Source organism: Vigna angularis, chromosome 4, assembly GCF_016808095.1.
Source record: "Vigna angularis cultivar LongXiaoDou No.4 chromosome 4, ASM1680809v1, whole genome shotgun sequence".
Lineage (NCBI taxonomy): Eukaryota > Viridiplantae > Streptophyta > Magnoliopsida > Fabales > Fabaceae > Vigna > Vigna angularis.
Genome location: NC_068973.1, coordinates 5,733,895 through 5,759,465, shown reverse-complemented (window position 1 = coordinate 5,759,465; position 25,571 = coordinate 5,733,895). Strand labels below are relative to the sequence as shown.

Below are 25,571 nucleotides of genomic sequence, written 5' to 3'. Positions count from 1 at the left end.
AAGAAAAAAATACGAGTTTAAAAATATGAATAATTTCAAGTTTTTAAGTGAAATTTAAAATTCTTTATTTTAAGTAATTAAATTATTCTAATAAAATTCTAAAATTTTAATTTCTTTTGAAATTGAACATCATATTTTCTTATAAAGCATTTCAAAATTTTCATATAAATGAATTATTCTCTTAAAATTGAATATATATTTTCCTGTAATACATCCTTTCACATTTTTATTACCACCACTATATTTACATGTATTTTATTTTCTCAACTAAACAATTTGACTGTAGATGCAGTTTAAATACTATTTTTCTGAAAAAAATATAAATTTCTATTTGGAAAAAATATATAAACAATATTTAAAATTATAGAAATATAAAAATTTTGTTTAGAAAAAAGTTTTATTTAGAAAAAATATAGAAATAAAATTTAAAAATATAATAGATTTTGCAAAAATATAACGGATAAAACATGAGAAAAAATTCTAATAGGTTCTCTAAAAATATAAATAATACATATAAATGTGTAAAGTAGATTCGCTAAAAATATACATGAATAAACGAGTCTAATTTCTATTGCTAGACTCGTTTAATCAATGTATTGGCAAACTAAACTCGTCTAATATTTGTTAAACTTGTTTAATCAGTATATGAATATATTAGTCTAATGTATAATATGTATTGATAGACTCGTCTAATTATTATATGAACAAACTTGTCTAATGAATATTACAAGACCTGTTTAACTAGATAATGAATTGAGTTATTTAATGTATATTAATACATTCATGTATATGAACAAACTTATCCAATATATATTATTAAGTTTATTTAATCAATATATGAAATGCTTATCTAATTAATTTAAGGAAAAAAAATTATATTTTTTTATTTTTATTTAATAAATAACAAAGTTGTAACAACCAAAAAAATAAAATAGTTTTTCCTACATGTTAGGTATTAAGCAAACGTGTGGACAAAAGAAATATATACAATCATATAATAAGTATATTATAGTCCTATTACAAAATTTAAGTCTTTCAAAATATAAAATATGTTTTCTTTTATAAGAATTTTTTTCACGTATACTTGAGACAAAAATTTCATATCGTTACGTTAGTGTGGAGATGAAGATAATTTTTTTTAAGAAGAGTATAAAATAATGAAAATAATTCCGATACGTAATAACAAAATAAATATAAATAAAAAATTACTAAAATAGTAACTTTTGAAATAATTTTCAACATAATAAATATAATAAAACAAAATAAATATTTTAAAAAATAATTTTTGAAACACTTGTGAACGAAATAAATATAAATAATAAAATAAAAATTTTAGTATTTTTTTCTTATATTATAATCAACTAAAAATTATAAAAAGATAAAATTAAGAATGAAATTACAATATAGAAATATATTTTTATTTTTAAAATAAAAGGGAAAATCAGTTTAAAAATAAAAAATAAGTAAAAGGAAAACATAATTTCTATTCCTACGACACAAAAATATATATAAATAAAGAAAATGTTTAGAAAAACAATTTTCTTTTATATTTGTCAACAAAAACAAAATAAATATAAATAATAAAGTAAATGTTCTAATATTTATTTATATTATATGATAATAAAGTAAAAAAAAAAAAAAATCAAATGGGGGAACACTACACACCTTATCTTTCAATCGGCCATTTTAATTTTTCTGCGAAGCTCGTCCTCACTGTCAGTGTTGAACCCTCCTCTCCTCCCACGCATGCATTCGGCAGAACCCTTCGGTAACTCACTCTTCCTAACACCATATCCATTTCTCAGTTATAACATTTCAATTCTCTTTTTCGTTTTCCAAACAATTTTTAATCTTTCAATGAAGAAAATTTCCAAACCCTTTGTTGTTTCCCTTGCAAAATTGTGAGTGCGAATAATCGGGTTTACATGCCTGTTTGTGCTGAACAAAGTGTTATGTAACCTTTGAATTTGAATTGTGCTAAGTTTTGAGCTTCAGTTACTCTTCTAGTTCTATTGGTGTTTGCGTATGTAAGCTAATATTTATTTCTTCATTCTCAAAATAAATTTTTTTTAGAGTAAAATGGAGATCACGAGCAGTATGATGTGGTTTTTCAAAGATAAAGGGTTTGATGACAACAGTGTGCAAGGAATTTTCCGACGGTGTAGGCGCCTTGAGGATGTGCATCAGGAAAGAGCCAGTGAGAATTGGGAGTATTTGAGAAGCATTGGCATTGAAGAAAGAAAGTTGCCCTCAATTGTTTCAAAATGCCCCAAAATTCTTGCGCTGGATCTTTATGACAAGATTATGCCCACGGTTGAATGTCTCAGGACCCTGGGAACAAAACCACGTGAGGTTGCTACTGCCATAGCCAAGTTCCCTCACATACTCTCAAACAGTGTGGAAGAGAAGCTTTGTCCCCTTTTGGCCTTCTTTCAGGCTTTGGGTATTCCTGAAAAGCATATTGGCAAAATGATACTGCTCAATCCTAGGCTTATAAGTTACAGCATTGAAACAAAATTGACTGAAATTGTGAACTTTCTTGCTAGCCTTGGTCTCAATAAAGATGGAATGATTGGAAAAGTTATAGTCAAGGACCCCTATATTATGGGTTATAGTGTTGAGAAAAGACTCCGCCCTACTTCACAGTTCCTCAAATCAATAGGTCTGAGTGAGCAGGATCTTCAAGCAGTGGCTGTGAAGTTCCCAGCAATCTTGAGTAGAGATGTGAACAAGCTTTTGGTACCCAATTATGCGTATCTAAATAGACGAGGATTTCAAGAAAGACAGGTAGTTGCTTTGGTGGTTGGTTTTCCTCCTATATTGATCAAGAGCATTCAGAATTCATTAGAACCAAGGTTCAAATTTTTAGTGGATGTGATGGGAAGACAAGTTGATGAAGTTGTTGATTATCCTTGTTTCTTTCACCATGGCCTCAAGAGAAGAATAGAGCCGCGGTACAAACTTCTAAAGGAGAAGAATTTAAATTGTAGCTTGAGTGAAATGTTGGATTGCAACAAGAAGAAGTTCTTCATGAAGTTTGGTTTGTTAGAAGGACAAGCCTTGAGTAACTAGGTCTAATCCCTATTTTATTGATTTTCATAATTAGTTAATAGTTTATTGGTATTTGTTTCTGATGTGGTGTCCTGTAACTTCCACAGATTTTTGTGATTCCATATAAGCTTGTTCTTTTGTTCAAATTCATAATCTCTTCATACATTATATCTAAGATGATGGGTTATGTTTTAGATCTATGATTGAGATATGTTTGCCTGAAATGGGTACTGAGGTTCATCTGCCATCATATGCATCTGAGTCACTACATGAAACAGCTTTTGTCATAGCTGCAAGGGAGCATGGTTTTCAGTTTTCCACGAGGACACAGACAGGCATCATTGAATTGCTTCTCATTAATTGGATTATGAAAGTGGAAAAAAAGGTTTACAGGTTGGCTAGCTCCTTTTACCACATTTTTGCTGTAGTTATTACTTATCTGCCATATTTTGTTACCAAGGTTGGCCTAGCTGCCATGTTTTACTCTTTGGTGGATAAAATTGTCTCCTCAGATGTGAGATTATATAATTTTTATTTAGTTCGGCTTCTTTGTTAACAAATTTTGATCTGGTTTCTCTATAAAACAAAATCATTATGAAATTCAAATTTATGATTTACTCTTCCTTTATAGCATGGAACCCATAAAAGAAGATTTCCAATTACGGCTTTGTTGTTTCTGTTGGATGATATAAGTTAGAGTAATGAGGAAATGTTCCTTGGGCAGGATAATCTATAAAGGGAAATATTTTCAAAAATTGTGTTTTAGGATGAAAAGTTGAGGTGCAGAAAATAATTTGCTTAAGGCCTTTCATGTTGTGGAAAAATATGGGCTGAAAAGGAGAATAGTAGAAGTCAGAACAATCAGTATTTGAGTGTTTCATCCTACACCTCCAACATGTATCTCCAAAAATTTTATTTTTTAATAAATATATTTTTATTTTCTTCTCTCTTATTAAAGGCACTCTAATAAATACATTTTTATTTTTTTCTCTTTCTTATTAAAATCCCTCTGCACTATCTTAATAATAATAACAATAATATAAAATTTGATTTAATATATTCAAATATATTAAATTATATTAAAATATTACAATAAATTAAACAGTTATTAAATTTTAAATAAAAACAAAATTTTAAAAACTTTTTTATTGGATACTGTAAAATATGTTAATAGTTTTTTATTTAAAATTTAATAAATATTTAATTTAATTAAAAATAATATTATTATTTATTATATTTTTCTAATTTAATAATTATTCAAATATTATTTATATTTTATAATAATTTTATTAAAAAATTAAAATAAAATAAAATAATAATGAAAATAAAAATAGTATTGAAAATCACATAAAAGATATTTAAATAAATTATATTATATTAAAATATTAATTTAATTAAATAATTATTAAAGTTTAAATAAAAATAAATTTAAAATTTGCTAATCGGATATAGAAATCCGATATCCGATTAAGAATTTTTTAAAATTTTGTTTTTTTTTTTAATTTTAATAATTATTTAATTTAATTTAATAATTTAATAAAATTTAACATATTTAAATATATTAAATGTGATTTTAAATATTATTTTTATTTTTATTATTATTATTATTTTTATTATTATTATTTTTAGTAATTTTAATAAAACTATTATAAAAATATATATTATATTTTAATAATTATTAAAATATAATAAATATAATAAATATATTATAATTTTCAATTAAATTAAATATTTATTAAATTTTAAATAAAAAACTATTAATATATTTTACGGTATCCAATAAATAAGTTTTTAAAAATTTTGTTTTTATTTAAAATTTAATAACTATTTAATTTTTGTAATATTTTAATATAATTTAATATATTTGAATATATTAAAGCAAATTTTATATTATTGTCATTATTATTTTTTTTTTATTTTTATCATTATTATTTTTATTTTAGTTATTTGATTTTTATATATTTAATATAACTATTATTTTGATATAAATCATATTTTAATAATTATTAAAATATAAAATTATATTAAATAATATTTAAATTTTAAATTAAATTATATTATTATTAAGATGGTGCAGAGAGACTTTAATAAGAAAAAGAAAAAAATAAAAATATATTTATTAAAAGTGCTTTTAATAAGAGAGAGAAGAAAATAAAAATATATTTATTAAAAAATAAAATTTTTAGAAAAGTTGGAGGTGCAGATGTCGAAAAGTTAAAAATGAAATTTTTGGAGGTGCAGATGAGATGTTAGAGGTGTAGGATGAAACTGAGTATTTTAGAAGAGAAAAGCAAATAAATGTAAAACAATATTACCAACTCTAAGAAAAATAATCTTTAAGTCTCTCAACAAGAGAAAATTCCACAAGAAATATTTTCTTCCTCCACCCTGACAAAAATCTTTATTCCCCATTTTACTGCTGCACCAGTCACACTTGCACCCATTCTCATCTTATTCTCCAATCATTTTTCTATATTAAACAACTCAGGTTTTAATAGTAAATAGTAAATAAAATATTGTTGTGTATGAAATGATGTTTAAAAAAAATAGCGTTTATAGAAAAAATATTTTATAATGTTTGTTTTAGATAGAATTAAACTTATGAATAATGTTTTCTAAATTGTTTAATGAATTAAAAATCATAAAACCCGTCTAAGAAAAGAAAATGTATTTCTTTTGAAATAATCTAATAAACTATATGAATAGCAAAATGTCTTATGATAAAGAAAGTTTATCTAATATTATGACTAAAATGAAATTTTTATTTAATATAAGTGTTATATCAAACAAAGTGTTTTAAAGAAAACGTAGTCTAATGAATGATCCTTAAATGCTATATCCTTTAAAGAAATATCTAATTTTTATATTATATGATGATTATGCATATTGTATGTTTTATCAAATAATGCATTTATGAATGAAATAACAAATGATAAGATGTCTTGAACACGTAATAGGGTCTAACGATTATCAACGTTCAAAACATGTAATGCATGTATGATAAAGTGTTTCGATGCTTGTATACTTTGTTCTTCATATTTGTGTAAATTACTAAAGTAGAAAGATATGATCAAAATAATTACACCTAAGAAAAAGACGTAATGTGAGAAGAAGAACATTCTAGAAATGTTTCCCATGAAGCCTTTTGTTCTCTCACATCGTATAAGCTCAGTTTGCTTAAGGCTATGATAAAGCTCTGACCCTTACAAAAAAGACTAAAGTCTGACTTTCTACTTAAAGGCTACCTGTTCTCCTGAAGTAAACTTCCTTGTTTGACGGTCATCTTTCAAGAAAAAGTATATAGACAAAAGTTTAAAGAGAAGATAATAATGATAACACAAGAAGGATGAGAAAAGAAGAATAAAATAGTGAACTCAAGCTTATTGCTCTCATATATCATGTAAAGATATATTTCTTTTGAGAGAAAAACCATAGCAAATCACATAACTCTTTGTATTGTTTATATAATCTCTTTGAGAGTTATCATCTATACCTTTGCTCTTAAACATTGTTTGTCTTGTAAATTCTGAAGAGAATTAAAACACTTGTCTAGACATGTTGTCTAGATTTGAGATTAGAATTGGTTAAAATACTTAAGACTGGAAGTGGTTAAAATACTTGTAAACCAGGAGTGGTTAAACTTAAACTAGTTATGTTGACTAGGTGAACCAGAAGTGGTAAGAACACTTATTGTAAATTTGAAAAGGTTAAACTCGTTGTAATCTTTGTAAAAGATTAGTGAAACCTTTTAAGAGTGCTTAAGGGAGAACTTGACGTAATTCAGGTTGAGTGAACCAGTACAAAATCTATGGTTTATTGTTTTGCTACCTAAAACATTTTCCATTTACTCATCTTATAAAAACATTTTACAAATCATACATCTCTTTAACAACTTATTAAATATTGCTTTGCGAAAAGATTTCGGAAACATTATTCATCCTTTTAGTGTTTTCAGTTGGCATCAAAGCTTACCTCAAGGGTGAGTTCCTAACAAAACTTGAGGAAAAGATCCTAGCGAACAATGGAACACGAAGGATATGTTGTCAACATGCCTCATCTGTTTAAGGGGGAAAAGTTTGACTATTGGAAACAAAGAATGATTACATTCTTTGAATCCTGTCACATCGATATGTGAGATGTGGTTAAGAATGGTAACGGTATACCTTGATAATAAGGGAGAGCCCTTACAGAAAACCTCGTGGTCCGATGAGCAAAATTATAGGTACCTTCTTAACTTTAAGGCTCAAAATTCGCTAATGTGTGCTTTGTCTAAGGAAGAATGTAGGAAAGTACATGCATTCAGGGGAGCAAAGGAAATGTAGAATACCTTAGTTGTCACATATGAAGGCTCAAATGAAGTCAAAAGAAAAAAGTTGAGCTTATTAACTCGAGAGTATGAGTTATTCACCATGCTAGACAACGAGAACATTCAACATGTTCAACTAGTTTTAAACGATCTTAAACGAGTTAAGATCGCCAGGTGAAACCTATGACAATTTTGTTAATATTGAAAAATTCTTTGCAGTCTTCTCAGAAAATGAAGATCACAAGTCACCGTTCTAAGAACCTCAAAGAATCTTGATGGGATGAGCTTAAAGGTGCTTGTTGGAATCTTGAAAGTTCATAAGCAAAAACTTCAACAAGATGAAACCAAAAATAAGAAAAGAACATAGTGTTGAAAGCTCAAAAGCCTTGACGAAAGGACTTCTATAAAATAAATATTTTAATAAGTAATTTTTGAAACATTTGTAAATGAAATAAATATAAATAATAAAACAAATTTTTAGTATTTTTTTTATATTTTAATCAATTAAAAACTATAAAAAGATAAAATTAAGAATGAAATTATAATATAGAAATATACTTTATTTTGAAAATAAAAGGTCAAATCAGTTTAAAAGATAAGTAAAAGAAAAACATAATTTCTATGCCTACGACATCAAAATAAATATAAATAAAGAAAATGTTTAGAAATTTTTTTTTTTTATATTTCTCAACAAAATAAATATAAATAATAAAGTAAAAGTTCTGATATTTTTTTATATTATATGATAATAAAATAAAAATAAATTATTAATATAAAATAATAAAAAATTAATTTTTAAAATATTTGCTAAGAAAATAAATATGAGTAATTAAAAAAAATTCTTAATATTATTTATATTATAATAGATAATAAGTTTTAAATTGTTTGTTCTCGAAATTTTCATATTTTGTCGTGGCTTAGGTTTATGAATCTTAGCATAAGGAGCAGGTATAATATTATTTTTTATAGTTATTGCAGTTTGCTTTTATGTTTAAAAAACACAATATATATATATATATATATATATATATAACCTGTCAAATTTTATGTATAAATGTATAAATATTTTGGAGATAATATATATATTAAAAATTTAAAAATATTCTAAATTATATGTAATGTTAAAAATATTAAATTTCATAGAGTAAAATAAGAGTAAAAATATTAAATTTCATAGAGTAATAATAAGAGTAAAAATATTCTAAATTTTGAAAAACAAAAATCAGAATTATCCGAAATTAGAAGGACCACAAAATGTAATGTCATTATTAAAAAATACTATATTCAAATTAATTAAATTTCATATAGTAACCAAAAATCAAACTCTACTTAGAAATATGGAAAATTATGAAATATACAATGTAGCAACTGCCTTAATTGAAAATGGACCGTACAATAATTTTTAATTAATTTTAGAAATTTAGATTCCGAATATTATATAGTTGGTTAATTGACAAATGATTAAAAAATTACCACTAGAAAACGGATTTATTTCAGAAATTCAGATTTCAAATACACAGTCGTATCTCTAATTATATTATTTCCTAAGTTACCTATAAATCTGTTTCTATATTTTTTAGTTGTTAGAAATATTAGATTCACTTTCTGTTTCTGCATCTTTCAAGAATATAACATATTTCATGTATTTAAAATTTTCACACCGCTATACAATAAAGGCTCCAAGAAACAGATAACTGACAACAGGTTTAACTTGAATAGTTGTAATTGAGTTTTTTACTAAACTTTTTTGGTACAGTTGTCAATTTTTAAAATTTTCAATTAAATATTTCTTGTTTATATTTTCCATTATTTATTTGTTTATATATATATATATATATTTAAGAGATATAATATTATCTTGTAATTAATATAAAAATAATAATGTATTTAATGAATGAATGTTATTATTTTCATTGTGTCAAGGTCATGATTTAATTAAGAAATTAGAAAAAAATTATATACTAATATAAAAAAATAATTTAAGAAAGACCTAACATACCTAAATTTAGGAAGAAGATGAAACTTGATTAAATGATAAAAAAATTGCACCAAAAATTTAAAAATGAATCAGTTTCAAATACATTCTTCGCACTAATGATTTGTTCAAATCTATCATCTGTCAAAGAAGGCAAGCAACAAAACACCACATAGACAAGACAATTACAACACAAAACTACAAACATGGCCATATCTGTGAGCACTCTATCACATTAACATTTCTTCTTTGACAATTTCGTAGGATGTAATCCACTACTTTGTTTACTTCATCTTTAAATATCACAGTTCTAGAATCCATTTCGATTTTGAATAATTCCAATCTGGAAAAGTAGGGAGGTTGAAATTCCAGTAGATCAACATATAAATCCTGCATGATTACACAGAAAATTAGAATTTTTTTAGTCGAAATCTTTAAAATGTAAGATTAACATTGAGAAAGATAACCATGAAAGGAAGAAAAGTATGTTACCATTAAGGTACGAGATGCAATTATCAACGTTCTTACGTTAGAGAACATTTGCAACCAATGCACAACGATGGAAGAATGTACATGAATACGATTATCGATTTTGACTTCTTTAAGGAGAGGAAAATCACAAGTGCATGTGAGTTTATAACAGATGGAAAAGTGAATATTCTCGAGTGTGATCGAAGTGAGTTTAGGAAGAGAAAGAACAATTTTGGGTTGAAAAGTATGCCAATAGACTATGTTTTCCATTCTCAAAATGGAAACAGTAGGGTTTGATATGCAAAGAGTCTGTGATGAAGGGCTACGCATGGAATGTTGAAGGACCAAAGTGGTCAACGAAGTACATCCTGAGAAGGGTTCGACGTTATTGTCATCTTTCGGTGTGAATGTGACATTGGAGAGATGCAAGATTTTCAAAGATGGTAGCGGAAGAGATGGTGGAAGTATCAAGGGTGAGGAAGAGAAATTGGCGTAAAGGTTAAGAAAGGTTAAAGATTTGCAATTGAAAACAAGGGGAAGGAAAGAAGTGGGTATTTGTTTGGACTTGATATCCATGATGAGTGTCAACTCCTGGAGATGGTGCAATGAAGCGTATTCAATGGCTTTGTTCATCACTTTTGGTGCAGTGGAATTAAACACTGTCAAATTCATCTTGCGAATGGAAATAGAATCATCTCGATTAGAGAGAACATGAATCACATGTTTGTTGTATTTTCGAATTCCATTCGACCATCTGAAATGCAAAGTGGTCATGCCTTTCCATACATTCTTCCATCTTTTTGATAACACGCAAGTCTGAATAGCTTGTCTTGTGGGCAAAAACTCCATTATATGTTGAAGAACTTCGTCTGGTAAATCACTGAGTCTATCTTTTTCCCTTCTTTCACCGCTTTCAGTCGTTCTCTTTCTCTTCATTCTCAAAACCTTCTTTTTCTTCTTCCAAAACGTGATTCAGAAAGCTTTTGAATCCTGCAATCTGATGAAGTTTTTGATGAACTTTTATCTTCTCTCTGGGATGACACCAGTGCAACAAAATCTCTCCACTGTGTTTTCTGAGGCTGAACGTCTTCTATATATATATACGTTTACCTATATCTTTAAAGCTTTTTGGGATAGAATAAATTAATATGATAAGATAATAAAATAAAATAATATATATTTATGTTATTTAGTAAAAGATACTCTATAATAATAAATAAAGATAAATGACTTAATATTTTCAAAATTTAAAAACTAAATTCATTAATTTTAAAATACAAAAACCAAAAGTAGTTTTACGAGAAATATATGAATATCTATATCTTTTACTTCAATTATAAAACAGTTAAAAAGGTAATCTTATAAAAAGGTAAATGATACTAGTATTTAATATTTAATAATAAAAATAATTTTTATAGAATTGATTAATTTTATATATTTTATTTAAAATTAGAATAACAATTTTATTAATTAAAGTAACAAATAATAAAAATTATAAAAATAATGATAAGAAACAAAATTAAAATTATTATACGATAATATTTTTAATACAGTAATTTAAATTAAATATAAATTTCCATAAATTAGATGATGATTTTATAAATTTCTACATTAAAAATCCCTAATAAATACGAAATTGATATTTCTTTATTAAAACGGAAATAAAGTAGACATATATCCAAGTAATTAAATCTTTTTCAAAATAAAGATGAGTTTCAAAATTTATTATATTAAAATGTTATTAAGATTCTTAGAATGAAACGTTGGTAAGATAAATTTGTTGTACATGTTACTTAAAACTAAAATTTAATTAACCCGTACAAATACTAGTTTGTTGTACATATTACTTTTTTATTAAGGGATTTTATTTCTTTTATATTATAATTATATACTTTAGAAATATACTTTAGAAAGAATGGTACTATTATTATTGGTATTAAAGTTATGATATAAGAAAAGGTAAGATGTTGGATAAACTTACGTGGAAAGTAAGTTCTTTTTATATAATAAAAAAAAATATTTTGATATTTATTTAACATATTATTTCTTAAAAGTATTTCAACCTACGGTTTATAATAAACCTCTTTCCTTAATATTTTAACTCAAATTCATTCAATAACATTGAGAATATCAGAGATCACAAATGTCAGAAACAAATATAACATATGTTACATTTATATTAACAAAACTATTAAATAACATTAACATTATATTCTAATCAAGATTACACTAGTAAAAAAAAGAAGATTTAAAATCGCACAATATGTTTCAGTTTAGGAGTAACCGAAGTTTATCAGAACGCGGTGATAATTTTGTAATTTAGTCGAACTTTTCTGTTTCGGTTCAAGGAGAACCGAGGCATATACATCATATGATCTCGGTTAAATATTCAATCGATGCATAATATCCTGCAAAATTCCTGCTGATTTAACTTTTGCTCTGACAACTTTTTTAATTTTGATCTACTGCCTCGGTTTATTGGGACCCGAGACATATACACATCATATGACTTCGGTTAATATTCTAACCGAGGCCTAACACCCTAAAAAAGCGTTTTGGATTCCATAACACTGGACTTCTCATTTCTTCACGGACCAGCCCATGGGTCGCGTCCACCAGGGATAATTTCTCTCCTTCTCGCACATCCAACCCTAAAAATACTTTTCTCTCTTTATCCTCATCCCGCACAAGCCAGGGAGAATTCCTCTCCTTCTTCCATTTCTCTTCACCGCAGACGACCACGTTGGAGCAAGGATGATCTGCAGCGACGGTGTGGAGATGGCGCGACAGGCGGCGTTCGTGGTGGCTCACAGCGGCGCTCGTGGTGGCTCGTGGCGGTGCGATTGGTCATTCTTCTCCTTCCCTCTTCTCTTTCTGGTTCTATTCTGGTTGCAGGGAAGAGGATGCGAAATCGACGGAGTAGGCGTCTCAGTGGCGGAGGCGACGAGAGCATAGCGAAAGTGTGCCGGAGGAGCGGCGGGACACGGCGATTGAGAAAGTTAGGGTTTTTAGTGTGGGGAATTTCTTTTTGGGGATCCGGTGAGGGTTGTTGATGGTTGCGCCAGTGGAGTAGGCTGTGTGGGCTGGATTGGCTGAGGCGCATGGTGGTTGTGAAGCGTTGAAGAAGAAGATCCTGGATTGGCAGAGGCGCATGGTGATTCTTACAAAAGCTCTGTTATTTTTTTCTGTGTTATTTTGGGAGCGATTCTTACAAAAGCTCTGTTATTTAACTCCACAAATGGATATTTACCGTGAAAGTTAAGACAAGTAATTTACTATTTTTTAACTTTTTTTTCCTTAACTCTATGGCCAAAGGAGATCCTGGTCTGCTGTTGTCAACAGAGGAGAGTCCAAAAATTCAGCTTGGGAATTGTTTGAATCCCATGCAAAGGGGGAATCCACTGTTATCGATGTTGACAAATTGCCATGGACAACATTGGACACTTCAGCATTCAAACTGTGGCCATTGGTACCACCAACATTTTGCACTTGCTGCTGGTTTTTGCTTTCTAGAGAACACATACATGTTGTTGCCAAAGACATCCTTGTCCAAACAAATCCTTCCATCAAAGAAACTATCATTGTACACCTGAGTCTGAACAATTTGCAAATGCTGGTTTTGGCCTGCAAGACATGGAACATTCATGTTGTGCATCCCCATGTCCGCAACAGTAAAAGTCTGATTTTGATTAGTGCTGATGTTGTTGATGGATGACAAGGCTGGACTATGAAAGAGATTGAATCACGCTGGACCATCCAAATGCATATTGAAAAAAAAAAACGCTATTGCCTCGGTTATCCAAGAACCGAGACATAATCCTATCTCGTTTTAACCCGGTTCAGAACCGAGGCATAAAGCCTACCTCTTTTTACCTCGTTCGTATATGCCTCGGTTTCAAAACCGATGCCTATAAGCAAAATTAACCGATATCATTTCCCTTTCTTGTACTAGTGTTAAAACACATAACTACTTAACACATCAAAGAACTCTCATCAACTAAACTACACAACACTTTATGATAACTTGCAACTTTCATTAAAAGTTACTCAAGTCTTATTACACTATTATTCATAAGCCTTATATTTTCTCGAGTCTTACATATTATGCAGTAGAGGGATTATGAGGGTGTAATTGCATGAGTTTTGGTCCAAATAAGGGGTTTTTGGTAATGACCTTCTAAGGGAGTATAACTAGGAGAAATTAGAGGGTTTGGAGTAAATTGTTATGTGTATTCAAATTGGTTTGGACCCCTGAACTCTAAAGAATTGATGCAGAAGTAGTATAATTAGTTTTGCATACCTTGATAGATGAACTTGGGTATGTAATGCTAAATTGGAGTTGTAGTGGTGTTTCTAGGGGTTTCTTAGTGTTTATAGAGTCCTAAGGAGTAGTAGAAGTTGGGGGTAGACTGTACAAGGTCAGAAAAAACGAGGTGTTGTATCTCTCTAATTCCATAAATAATTAACCTATCTCTAAGAACTATAAAAAATTAATTTCAAATAATTTAATACCATCATTTAAAAAGATATAAAAAGATAAATTAATTAACTAAAAATTAAAAAAATAAAACAATTAATTAATTAACTATAAATAAATTAAAAAAATTAAACAATTATTAACTATAACTAAATTAAAAAAATTAAACTATTAATTAACTATAAATAAAACAATTTTATGATTTAAAAACTATAAATACATTAATTTACAAAACAATTAATTAATTGACTAAAAATTACAAAAGAAATATTAAGAAAATGTTGAAGGCCTTCAGATTTCGATATCCGTTGAGGACTATGACGAATTCCTTATTTCTATCGAAGGTCTTCAACATATTCTTTTTTATCTTTTATCATATCAGAGCAGTTAATTAACAATAAATAAATTAAAAATAATTTTAATTAAGTATAAATAAATTAATATTAATTAATTAACTATAAATAAATTAAAAAAGTAAACAAGTAATTAATTAACTAAAAAAAATTGAAGGTCTTCAACATAAATGAGAAATCCATCGCGACCTTCCACGAATGTCGAAATTTGTTGACTGATTTCAAAATCCGTAGAAGACTATGACAAATTTTCTATTTTCGTTGAAGGCCTTCAACGTTTTGTTTTACAAATTTATCACTGTAACTTAGAATACAATAACGATATATCATGTTCAAAGGTTCACACAACAACTAAATATAGATGCAAACGAGCATCACATGCAAACAAACATCAAATAAACATTAAAAACATCAAATGTAAAGATTAACCAACTTGGATTTGAAGAGCAAACAAACTAAGCAGAGATGATGAACCAAACATGTAAACTAGTGAATGGAAGCAACAAAAAGAGTAAAACAGAAAGAACACAAGAAGACTCGAAACAAAGAGGAATAAAGGAAAAATGAAAGTAGTGTTGTCAAAACAGATCGTCTGGCTCGACTCGACCCGACCCACCACAGGTTGGTCACTTAGTGAGCCAACCCAACCCTTCTCATTTATTAGCGAACCAAAAAAATCCGAACCCGATCCGATCCATCACGAGTTAGTGGGTTAATCGGATTGATTCACTAGCTCACTTAATTATAATTTTTTTAAATAAAAAAATTATAAACTTTTTATAATTTAAATTTAAATAAATAATAATAAGAAATTGTATTGCCATTCTTACTTTCAGTTGCAAAAGTGAATCATCAAGATAATAAACACCACTATGATATAAAGTTCAATATCATCTATCAACTGATCTATACCTAATTGTTTTAGTAATTAGCATACAAATATATAAATAACAGATCAAGATATTTTCACGTGACCATGTAGCTTTAGTATGTGCAAAAGGTGGTATAAAAAACACATTCAAAAGTTCTTTCAAAAGAACATTGTACAACATTGTCTCGCTGTTACTTATGTCAGTAAAATAGAGGCGCGTCTGACAAAAGAAAGTGAAAAAGCTTGTACCCAAGGAAAGTTGGAGAAATCAAATTGAGACAAAACTTAAAAAAAATAAATTATCTACCAATATATATTACTGGAAGATGTACTCACATTTACTCTCCTTTTTAAATTATAAAACTGCTACCACAATTACTTAGTGCAACTATGCACATTTTTTTTTTATCACAAATCATGCAGTGTAGCAATCAAAAGAAATAATAAACCTGTGTGAGCAAATAATCCACAAGATGTTTCTTTTTTTGGTATAGAGTCATTGAAGAGAATACTTTTTAGGGTTTTATAAGATAATAGATTAATAAAATAAAAAGAAATGAGTTGATTAGTTAATCCGGCTCATAACAGATTTAATTTGAATGAGCCGGATTTAAATCAGCTGAATTGAAAATTGATTCGTATAAAAAAAATACATTCTTTTAAATCTAATTCAACTAGAACCTGTGGTAGGCTGAATTAGTCCGTGTGTTCTAACTCATTTTGATAACTCTAAAGAAGATGTTGCTCCCTCCACCACCACCCCTTCTCCCTCCACCTCCCCAACCCTCTACAAATTTTTTTAATTACAAAAGTAATTTTTTTTACTTTTAACTCTATTTATTTATTTTATGCTGAAACCCTAAATTTCTACCCATTTTTACTCCCCCATTTTTACTCACCCATTTTCACTAGCTTAGCCCCACCCCCACTCTCCCAAGTCTCACTTTCTTTCTTTCTTTCCAGATTCCCACTCTCTCCAACTCTCACAAGATCCGTTTCTTCTCATCTCCCAACTCCTACTTCTCTTCTCCATATTCGTTTGGTTCTTCTCCATGTCCCTATCTCCATATCCGTTTGGTTTCGTGGTGCGGTGGTATGACTTTTCGTGGCGCGACGATGCAGAGTGTTTGCGGTGGTCATTCGGCGGTACAACGGTTCCAAACAATAATGAATATTTTATGACTAACAATAATGAATATTTTATGACTAACATCATAAAAAAATGAATATTTTATAACTAACATCATAAAAAATGAATATTTTATGACTAACATCATAAAAAAATAATTTTATTGACATTGATAAAAAATTCTAAATGACATCAATGGAAACATATATCATTAATGTTGGAAAAAAAATGATTGCAAAATAAATCTAGAAATTAACCACAATCCATTGTTAACATGAGAGAAATATTCATTATTGTTAGTAAAATGTGTTAAAATATCCGTATCTCAATTTTAAAACGATAACGGAATAAAAAAAGTGAAAAATGTATACATGAATTAATTAAAAAATTTCAAAAGTTCAAAATTCTTACTATTTAATTATAATTTAAAATTTTCTAAATTTAAATGATCAAATTCCTCAAAGTTTTAAAATTTCAATATTTTAATTTTTTTATTTAAATGATTATATGAAATGTTTCAACCTTTTTATAAAATTAACTATCTCCACAATATTAAGAAGCATAAAAAAACAGAGAGAGAGTTACAAGAAAATGAAACATAGAAGCATGAGTCCACCATTAAAATGGTTATGTTGTTTGGGTGATGAGATCGAAGAGAGAAAGAAACAACATAATTGTCAATAACAAATGCTTGTTAATTAAGCATAAACGAGACCGTTGCATTCATGAAATTAGAGTGGATAGAAGTTAAAAAATATTAATCCTAAAAATAAAATTATACTGAAGAGTAAAACAAGAATAAGAAGGTGGAGGGAGATGTAAAACAAGAATGAAAAGGTAGAGGGAGCAAGAGGTGATGGTGAAGGGAGCAACGTCTCTCTAAAGAAAGAGAGAAAAAAAAAGAAAAAAAAGAGAAAGATGTGTGGATGTGGGGGTGAGGGTGGGGTGCTAGGCGACTGAAATTAAAGGAGAAAGAAAGGGTTTAGGATTTTAAAAGAAAGTTAAAAGTTAAAGGTAAAATTTAACAAAGGGTATTTTTGTAAGAAAATAAAATGGGGAGGTGCAGAAAGAAATTGGGACGGTGCGGAGATAAACTTTCAAAGTTCATGGCACTAAACAAAAAGCAAAGAAGCGGGTCGGGTTTGGACTCGGTTCTTCAAAAACCTAGCCCATATTAATTTTCATGTTTTATAAATGTTGAGAAGCAAAGGAAACCCTAAGTTAGTAAAAATGGCGGTACCCTTGATCTCGAAGAAGATCGTGAAGAAGCGAGTGAAGAAGTTCAAGCGCCCCCAAAGCGATCGCAAGATCTCCGTCAAGGTCAGTCAACTGTGTGAGTGAAGTTCATTACGGTTGTGATTTTTTTAGCTTTGTTTAGGTTGAAATGATGATGGTTATTGTCGCCCCAGTCTTAATTTGCACCAGACGGTGTAAGATGGTGAATGACATTATTATCTGATCCCTGTTTTTCAATTTTAGTATATTAGTTTTAGGTTTAGATTCTTCCTTTCTTCCATGTTTGCGAATCTCTTCGTTTACATCTGATGGGGATTTGAGTGTGTTTTGCAGACTGGCCTTACTTTGTGCATGTTGATAAAGTGATATGTTTTTGTTTTTTCTGAAGCACTTTCTCTATGCCATTGTTTATTATTTAAGTTTAATAAGTTTATTTTTAAATGCAGTGATATATGATGTTATTTATACATCAATTCTGCAACATGAATGATGATTCTTAATCATGCACTGGCATCTGATCTCTCTGCAGTTTTTTTTTTTACTTTATAGCTAATATTATTTTTCACATTATTCATTAAGGATGCTTTTATGTATTTTCAGGCCACGGTGGCCTAATCCTGATAACTTGTTTTCCCTAAATACTGTTGTCGTTTTAAGCTAGAGTCTAATATTGCTCTGCAATCTGTGATGATTTTTAGAAGTACTCTGATTAATCAGTGATTATTTTACCAAATCACCATCTTTCGGCTGAGATTGCAGAATGGTATTCTACTGCATGAATTTGTATAAATTTCATTCATGGGCATGGCTAGCCGTTACTTAACATGATACTTCACTTTTATTTTCTTGTAATTTTTTAAATCATGCTAGCTAGGACTGAGTGAAAATTTCCTGACATGTTAATGTAGGATTATACTTTTCCTTTTTTTTAATCTTTTTGGTGCTAGCATTTTTTGTGGAAATGTCGGTTTAGGTAAATTTTTAAAATAAAGATGTCAAAAAGGTTTGAAACTAGTTGGTTATGTTCTAATGCGAGTAGTCATGTTTTACAATTTGTGTTTTGACAGCCAAGCTGGCGCAGACCCAAGGGTATTGACTCTCGTGTCAGGAGAAAGTTCAAAGGATGCACTTTGATGCCCAACATTGGTTATGCTTCAGACAAGAGAACTCGCCATTATCTTCCAAATGGTTTTAAGAAATTTGTTGTGCACAATGTGAAGGACCTTGAACTTCTCATGATGCATAATAGGTGAGTAATTTAATTTTACTAATTTCATTGCATGCATGTTTTTTTTAAGGTGCACAACGTACACGTTTGCTGAGTTTTCTGTTTCTTATGTTAACATCAATTCAGGACGTACTGTGCTGAGATTGCTCACAATGTGTCCACAAGGAAGAGGAAGGACATTGTTGAGAGAGCTGCTCAGCTTGATGTAGTTGTGACAAACAAAACTGCCAGACTGCGCAGCCAGGAAGATGAATAGATTCCAATGTCTGGGAGACGATTTTATGTTTTGTAGTGAGCTTCAATTGACACAATTAGTAGATTTTGATTGCTTTTTGCTATTTTCGTTGTCAAAACCATTTTGCAATGTCATACGTTTATTATGTCGCCAAATGTTTACTGTTACAAATTATTTTTACCCAATTTTGAGTTAATATTACCGTCTAGTTAAAGCCAATTATTCTTTGCGATTGCATTTACTCTGCCATATTAACAGTGGATTGCGCGTATCCCACAATAGGTAAACTGATGTTTTATTCATTTAAAACTAATGGTAAACATGGATATTAAAGGTTCGAAATTATTTGGTGAACAAGTTTTTTTTTAGATAGTTGCATACTCTAATTTATTATAAAACGTTTGGGCGGATATAGCAAGCAGAATTAACTTTTTGGTTGAAAACCCAGGTCGACTTGTTAAGGAAAATGGCAAGTAGTAAATCCAATACGCAAATTAATCTTATAAACCTTTAAAAAAATTTATCATGTACGATTTTACAAATCTTTTAAACACGACTTATCGTTTTATTTATCTTACACTCTTTTTTAACTGTTATCCGTTATTCACTTTTTCATTTCTTAATCAATGTACATAGCTACTATACAAATATGAACAAAACTAAAATTATTACAAAAAAACAAATAAGCTAATTAATATATATACTTTTTATTGAAATGAAAACAAGGAAAAGTTATATGTCAGTGTCTCATAAATCATACATCAACTTAGTTGGCAGATCACAGACCTCTCAATCTCCTTAAATCACGCATTCACAAAAGAAAAAAAAAGAATATATACACAAAATAAAAAAGTTTATAAACAAAATGAAAGTATTGTGTGGTTCATTTTTCACGTCCCATTACCCATTCATTCCCAAAAAGATTCCAAATTTTGAATCTGGCTGCAAATCTCATAAACCCACAATCTCATTCTCAACCTTTAAAAAATCAATAACAAAATCTAGTTACAAAATAAATTATAAGGTAAAATTTATATATTAGGAATTGACATTTTTAGTTGGATAGGACTTTCAATCCACTTTTTTACAGTATTAATTTCGATAATTATTTGAATTATAAATTTAATAAATAATAAATTTCAGTAGAATTAATTTTTCTTAAAATATAATATCATATTAAAGAATTAAATTTTTATCTAAACTCCATCCTAAAAATTGTAAAATGAGAGATATCCATATAGTTATATATTAAAATGTTAAAATATTTATTTTTAATTAGAAAAATTCAGTATAAATAACTATGGACCCTTATTTATATGTCGGTCCATGACCTGCCCCAGTTACTTCTTCAAAGATCATAAATGTCCTTTCCTTCTTAATTAAATTTAAATAAATTCTTATTGATATTACTTAATAGAATTTAGTCACACTAAATTATATTGCATTTTTTCCCTTCACAATGAACACTTTTAATAAAAAAAGTTAAAACTCAATTCATCTTATATGATAAACTGACATTTTCTACATATATCACAAATTTATTCATGGATTACATAATTTAGCTTTGGGAAATTTGTTTTAGTTCCTAAATATGTTTAAAATTCATGTAAAATATGTTTAGTTTTAAATTTGTACAGGGCTATTTTATTATAGTAAATACTTTTAAAGACCAATTTAACTGTAAATTAAGAACTTTTACATTATTTATTATAGTAATATCAAGAATGAACTTAAATTTTATATAATTAAAAACTAAATCAGATTTTCATTCCTTAAATAATTAAATTGAGAACGTCTCGCACAAGACCAAATTAGTCATTTATGTTTATTTTATTTAAGTTAACTTAGATTATAGTTTGAATTCACTTGATTTTTTATGTTTTAAATTATATCTAACTATCTAAAATTAAATAAACATTGTATTTTAATCAATTTTACTTAATTTTTTTAAAATTTTCCTTTTTATTTAAATTCTTTGCAAATTGTATCAACGAAATTGTGTTTGAATCTTATCAAATTTTACCCAAAATTATAAATCTCGTATTTTCGCTCTTGAAATTCTATTTTATTTAAATATTTGCTACTAAAATTTCAAAATTATTTCATGTCAAATTTTTCATCAACCGAAAATTATTTGAGTAAAAAATAATACCAATAAAAATAGATGATAAAACTAAATCCACTTAATTTGAAAAACACATTTAATTAAGTTTTTTTTTAAATAAACTCATTCATAATTCAAAACTTAAAAATTTAAGAGTTTAACTTATATACACTCTTAATTCTTAATATGAATTTTAAAATGATTATTATAATAATAACCAACAAGAATTATGTCTAATACATAATCTGCATATTTTATTATCTGAATGAAAAATATTAGAATCTGCATTTGTTTGTGAGTCACAGAATCCAAGTGTCAGCACGGAGTGAAGGATATATCCCTTCTCAGAACCCATCGTTTTCCTATTACCAATTTTCTAACACAAGATCTCAATTTTTGTAATTTAAAAAAAAAAACAAGGTCTCTCTCTCTTCTTCCCCTTCCTCAACCTACCTACTTCTTTTGTGCAACTTGTCTCTACAAGAGCTCCTCTATATCTCTGTATTGCCCACACATAAAAAGTAAGAGAGAGAGAGAGAGAGAGAGAGTGAGGGTGAGGGGACAACATCCCACCATTTGAGGCTGCCCCTATTTTAGTCGCTACCCTCAATCATGCCATCAGGTGCTAAGAAGAGGAAAGCTGCCAAGAAAAAGAAGGAAAAGGAAACGGAAATTAACACCAACCCTTCAACTACCAACCTTCAAGGTACCGTCTTTCACCGTACACTACTCAACTTTATTCATGCAAAGCATACCCTTTTCGATTTTTTATCTTTTTGGGTGTTTTTTTGGTAATTTTGGGCAGATGGGTATCTTTAAATTGACTCCTTTTTTGTTAAAGATTAGATTTTGCTTTGTAACGGAAGGATTTTATGATTGTTGGTGTTTGGGGGTAATTGGGGTTGTTTGATTGATGGTGGTAATAAAACTGATTGATTCAATGACCAATGTTAGGGAATGATGAGGGGAAGTCACAGGATGAGAAAGGAAGTGATGGCGGTGAGGGTGGTTCACCTTCACATGGAGACCATGATCTTGCTTTCAATGAAGAGGAGGAGGAGAGAGAGCCTTCAGCTGCTCAACCATCTGATGCTGGTGCTTCTAAGGATTTGGAGGCTAAGATCGGTGAAACTGAGGAGGGAAAAGAAGGTGTTGTTATTATAGAGTGGGATGTGAAATCCGAGGAGAGTTCTGAGAGCAAAGATGTGAGAGCTGGGCATGTTGAGTCTGCCAAGGGATCCCATCATGGGAATGGAAAATCTGATAGTTCAAGTGATGAAACCGGAATTGTGAAAAACTCAAAGTATGAGTCACATGATTCGATAAATGAGACCGTTGCAGTTGATGAGTTGGTTAAATCGAAGGATTCGTTGTATGCAAAAGTGACGCCAGTTACTCAAAACGTACTGGTTGAGAAGACTGCTGATTCGGTTGCAGAACCTTCTAATGAACCAGTTAAACCAGTGGCATCCGTACCTGAGGGGCAAACCATTCATAATGATAATGCTTCATTAGAGAAACCAACTGGATCTCAAGTAGAAGCAACCGATCTTGCTGTGAAGAAAAGTGAGGATGAAGAGCATTCAATCACTGATCAGAATGTCAGAACACCAAGTTTGGAGGAACCTAAGGCAAGGGAATTTGTCAATGAAGTATCAGCAACAGTGTTTCATAGTCCTATCCCTGAATCTACTCTTGCTGCAGAACATGTTAAAGATTCTGATGCTCCAGAAAGCTCTGAAAACCAGGTTCTTACATCTTTCTCAGTGCTTTTATTATATATTTATGTGTGTGTGTGTGTGTGTCTGTATCAGTTTAGACACTTTTGGCAGTGATAATCTTTTGTTTGTTGGACAATTACATTAAATCTTTTTGTTTGCTGAATCAATCAATATGCAGCCTCTTGTATCATCAGTCCCGCCTGTGATGCAGAAGACTTCCTGGTTGAGTTGCTGTGGACTGTTTGATGTTGTGTCTGGCTCCAACAGATAAGTTGAGGTTGGGAACTATTCTGTCTTGGAAAATTATATTTTTGAAGCTTGCATAAGATTATCTTGTCATATATATATATATATATATATATATATATATATATATATATATATATATATATATATATATATATATATATATGTGTGTGTGTGTGTGTGTGTGTGTGTGTGTGTGCTTCCTTGTGCTTGTTTGCAATTGTTAAGTTGCTTACCCTATTACATTGTTCTTAAATGGTCCAATTTTCTTCCATTTTCTATTTTTATGTTTTCAATGCTTAGTTTGCTGGTTATGTTGTATTCTCCAATTATTGCTCAGATAACTTTGCCCTTCTTTTTTGGCATCTTTTTATTTTTTATTATTTAAATTTATGACTTCTATTATTTATTTTTATTAATGGAGTATGCAACGCAAGATTAGGAGATGACATAGTTGTGTCAACTGAAATTCAATATAAGAAATGTGGAGTGAATCATAATGTAATCAGGAAGCAAGTATGGATGATTTAAAATTTGTGGCTGTTGGTTTGGAAATAGAGAGTACATTGAGACCCACAAATTTGTTCCCACAGTCATAAGTTAATTGTGTCCATAACATCTATGTTTTGGGGCTACGAAGAAGAAATAACTGTTTAAATACTTGACCTGAAATTATGAGTTGTTATATATAAGCTCTAGAATAGATTTTGTAATTTACTATCTCCCAGAAAGGCCTATTGTGCATGAAGTGTGACAAAATTATTGGCTTAAATTGAAGTTATGTCAAGGCTCTAGCTATCTGCTCAAGACTCAAAACAGTCTTGTAATTTCAAGATTGGGTTGGTAAAGATTGAATTTTATACTATCCCGGACGGACTAGGACAAAACTACATTATGAAGGCTTGACAGATTATTTTGAATCTAGAATCCTTGTTGTCATTTGGATTACTATAAGAATGTAGCACAGGAATTATATGATTTTTCCTAAAAAAAATAAAGTTTCTTAATATTCTGAAGCCTGAGTCTTGATAATGATTTCAACTGAGGTGAGGAATACTCTTATTTGTGTTCATTTGTAGCATGATGATTGAGTACCTGAATTTGGAGTCTTGTACTGGGAAAAAGATTATTAATTTATTTATTGTTTTAACCTTCTGTTGCTTATTTCAATTCATCTTGGTAAAGTGAATTTAAAGAACTAAGACTGCAGATTCTGTAGGTTTCAAGAATCAAGAGTGCCTCCTCACTTAGAAGAATTGTTTGCATGTTCTGTTTTAGAGAGTCGTCTCTATATTCTCTCTACAATTCTGATTTTGGAGGTCTTTTATCAGCATACATTTTGAAACCGTGTACAGTTTTTGTTGACAACATTGGCCACTTGCTTCTGTTGCAGAAATACAAGCACGGGGATCTCATCTGATGGATCAGACTTAGTGAAAACTTAGGACTTCATTGATAAAATTTTGTGATATTTTAATGTAGATGTGTTGTTAAGATTTTCCAAACAATAATGGGCAGAAACCCAACTACATAATTCATGAGGTTTATCATCAAAAGTTTGTTGTCGTAAGTAATTGTGTTAGCAACAGTTTCAACTCAATATACCCCCAAGTGCTTGAAACTTTTTATACTACATTTTTGTAACTATGCAATTATATTATTGTTCTCTTAGACTTATCTCCCTCATTTCTACCATGTAACCTTGAAACTTTTATGTGAAGATTTAATGTTGATCAGATTATTTATGTACTATGTAACCTGTTTAATTTTATCATCATATAAACATAGGATAAAAATAATGCATAATTTGCAACCCTAGCTGGTTTTCTCATGCAAGATGAGTCTCCTATATGACTTCCTTTAGTGTTCCTAAAATGAATACCTTTTTTTGTTTGTAAATTTTATTTATCTGCCAACTTTATCAGTGAATTATGCCATATATCTGAGTGAGTGGTGGGTACTAGCTTTTGAATAGAAAATTCTAGTCCTATTATACCTATCCGAATTATTTTATGTTATGATTCATTTAATAACCAATTATCTACAATATAATTATGGATTCTATAATCCCAGAGTATGGAATATATTTTAAGATTGTGTAATTGTATATTTCTAAATTCAAATTATAGTTTTAAAATCTCTAATTCATAACCTTGTTTTGAAAAATT

The 25,571-nt window shown here is 29.0% G+C and overlaps 3 protein-coding genes, 1 long non-coding RNA gene and 2 other non-coding genes across 8 annotated transcripts; all 6 read left to right on the top strand.

Annotated features, from left to right (window-relative positions):
• Nucleotides 1-1,647: 1,647 nt before the first annotated feature.
• LOC108330679 (transcription termination factor MTERF6, chloroplastic/mitochondrial) lies at nt 1,648-3,589 on the top strand. The gene is made up of 2 exons (XM_017565189.2): nt 1,648-1,768; nt 2,074-3,589. Exon 2 carries the CDS (start codon nt 2,080-2,082, stop codon nt 3,070-3,072), a length of 993 nt encoding a protein of 330 aa, XP_017420678.1. The 5' UTR covers nt 1,648-1,768; nt 2,074-2,079; the 3' UTR covers nt 3,073-3,589.
• An 8,755-nt stretch (nt 3,590-12,344) lies between these two features.
• Nucleotides 12,345-13,391, top strand: LOC128196352 (uncharacterized). The gene is made up of 2 exons (XR_008248575.1): nt 12,345-12,957; nt 13,119-13,391. It is a non-coding gene; the product is annotated as an uncharacterized LOC128196352 (long non-coding RNA).
• A 4,425-nt stretch (nt 13,392-17,816) lies between these two features.
• On the top strand, nt 17,817-19,551 carry LOC108323524 (60S ribosomal protein L32-1). The gene is made up of 3 exons (XM_017556004.2): nt 17,817-17,953; nt 18,937-19,118; nt 19,224-19,551. Exons 1-3 carry the CDS (start codon nt 17,828-17,830, stop codon nt 19,351-19,353), a joined length of 438 nt encoding a protein of 145 aa, XP_017411493.2. The 5' UTR covers nt 17,817-17,827; the 3' UTR covers nt 19,354-19,551.
• On the top strand, nt 18,014-18,095 carry LOC128196432 (small nucleolar RNA U31b). Its single transcript, XR_008248720.1, has one exon. It is a non-coding gene; the product is annotated as a small nucleolar RNA U31b (small nucleolar RNA).
• LOC128196417 (small nucleolar RNA Z196/R39/R59 family) lies at nt 18,546-18,627 on the top strand. The gene has a single exon (XR_008248702.1). It is a non-coding gene; the product is annotated as a small nucleolar RNA Z196/R39/R59 family (small nucleolar RNA).
• Nucleotides 19,552-21,808: 2,257 nt separating the features above from the next.
• On the top strand, nt 21,809-25,071 carry LOC108323529 (uncharacterized). Of its 3 annotated transcripts, none has more exons than XM_017556008.2 (4): nt 21,809-22,142; nt 22,391-23,184; nt 23,336-23,434; nt 24,797-25,071. In XM_017556008.2, the coding sequence occupies exons 1-3, from the start codon at nt 22,049-22,051 to the stop codon at nt 23,426-23,428; spliced, it is 981 nt and encodes a 326-aa protein (XP_017411497.1). In that variant the 5' UTR covers nt 21,809-22,048; the 3' UTR covers nt 23,429-23,434; nt 24,797-25,071. The 3 variants fall into 3 exon arrangements, with proteins under 3 accessions (XP_017411497.1, XP_017411500.1, XP_017411498.1); XM_017556011.2 differs by having other exon boundaries at nt 21,811-22,142; nt 24,623-25,071; XM_017556009.2 differs by having other exon boundaries at nt 21,811-22,142; nt 24,614-25,071.
• Nucleotides 25,072-25,571: the final 500 nt, after the last annotated feature.

Coding starts and splice junctions, on each gene's coding strand:
- LOC108323529 (XM_017556008.2), top strand. CDS start 22,049: ATGCCATCAGGTGCTAAGAAGAGGAAAGCTGCCAAGAAAAAGAAGGAA. Junction 22,143..22,390: donor TTCAACTACCAACCTTCAAG/GTACCGTCTTTC, acceptor GACCAATGTTAG/GGAATGATGAGGGGAAGTCA. Junction 23,185..23,335: donor CAGAAAGCTCTGAAAACCAG/GTTCTTACATCT, acceptor ATCAATATGCAG/CCTCTTGTATCATCAGTCCC.
- LOC108330679 (XM_017565189.2), top strand. CDS start 2,080: ATGGAGATCACGAGCAGTATGATGTGGTTTTTCAAAGATAAAGGGTTT.
- LOC108323524 (XM_017556004.2), top strand. CDS start 17,828: ATGTTGAGAAGCAAAGGAAACCCTAAGTTAGTAAAAATGGCGGTACCC. Junction 17,954..18,936: donor ATCGCAAGATCTCCGTCAAG/GTCAGTCAACTG, acceptor GTGTTTTGACAG/CCAAGCTGGCGCAGACCCAA. Junction 19,119..19,223: donor CTTCTCATGATGCATAATAG/GTGAGTAATTTA, acceptor ACATCAATTCAG/GACGTACTGTGCTGAGATTG.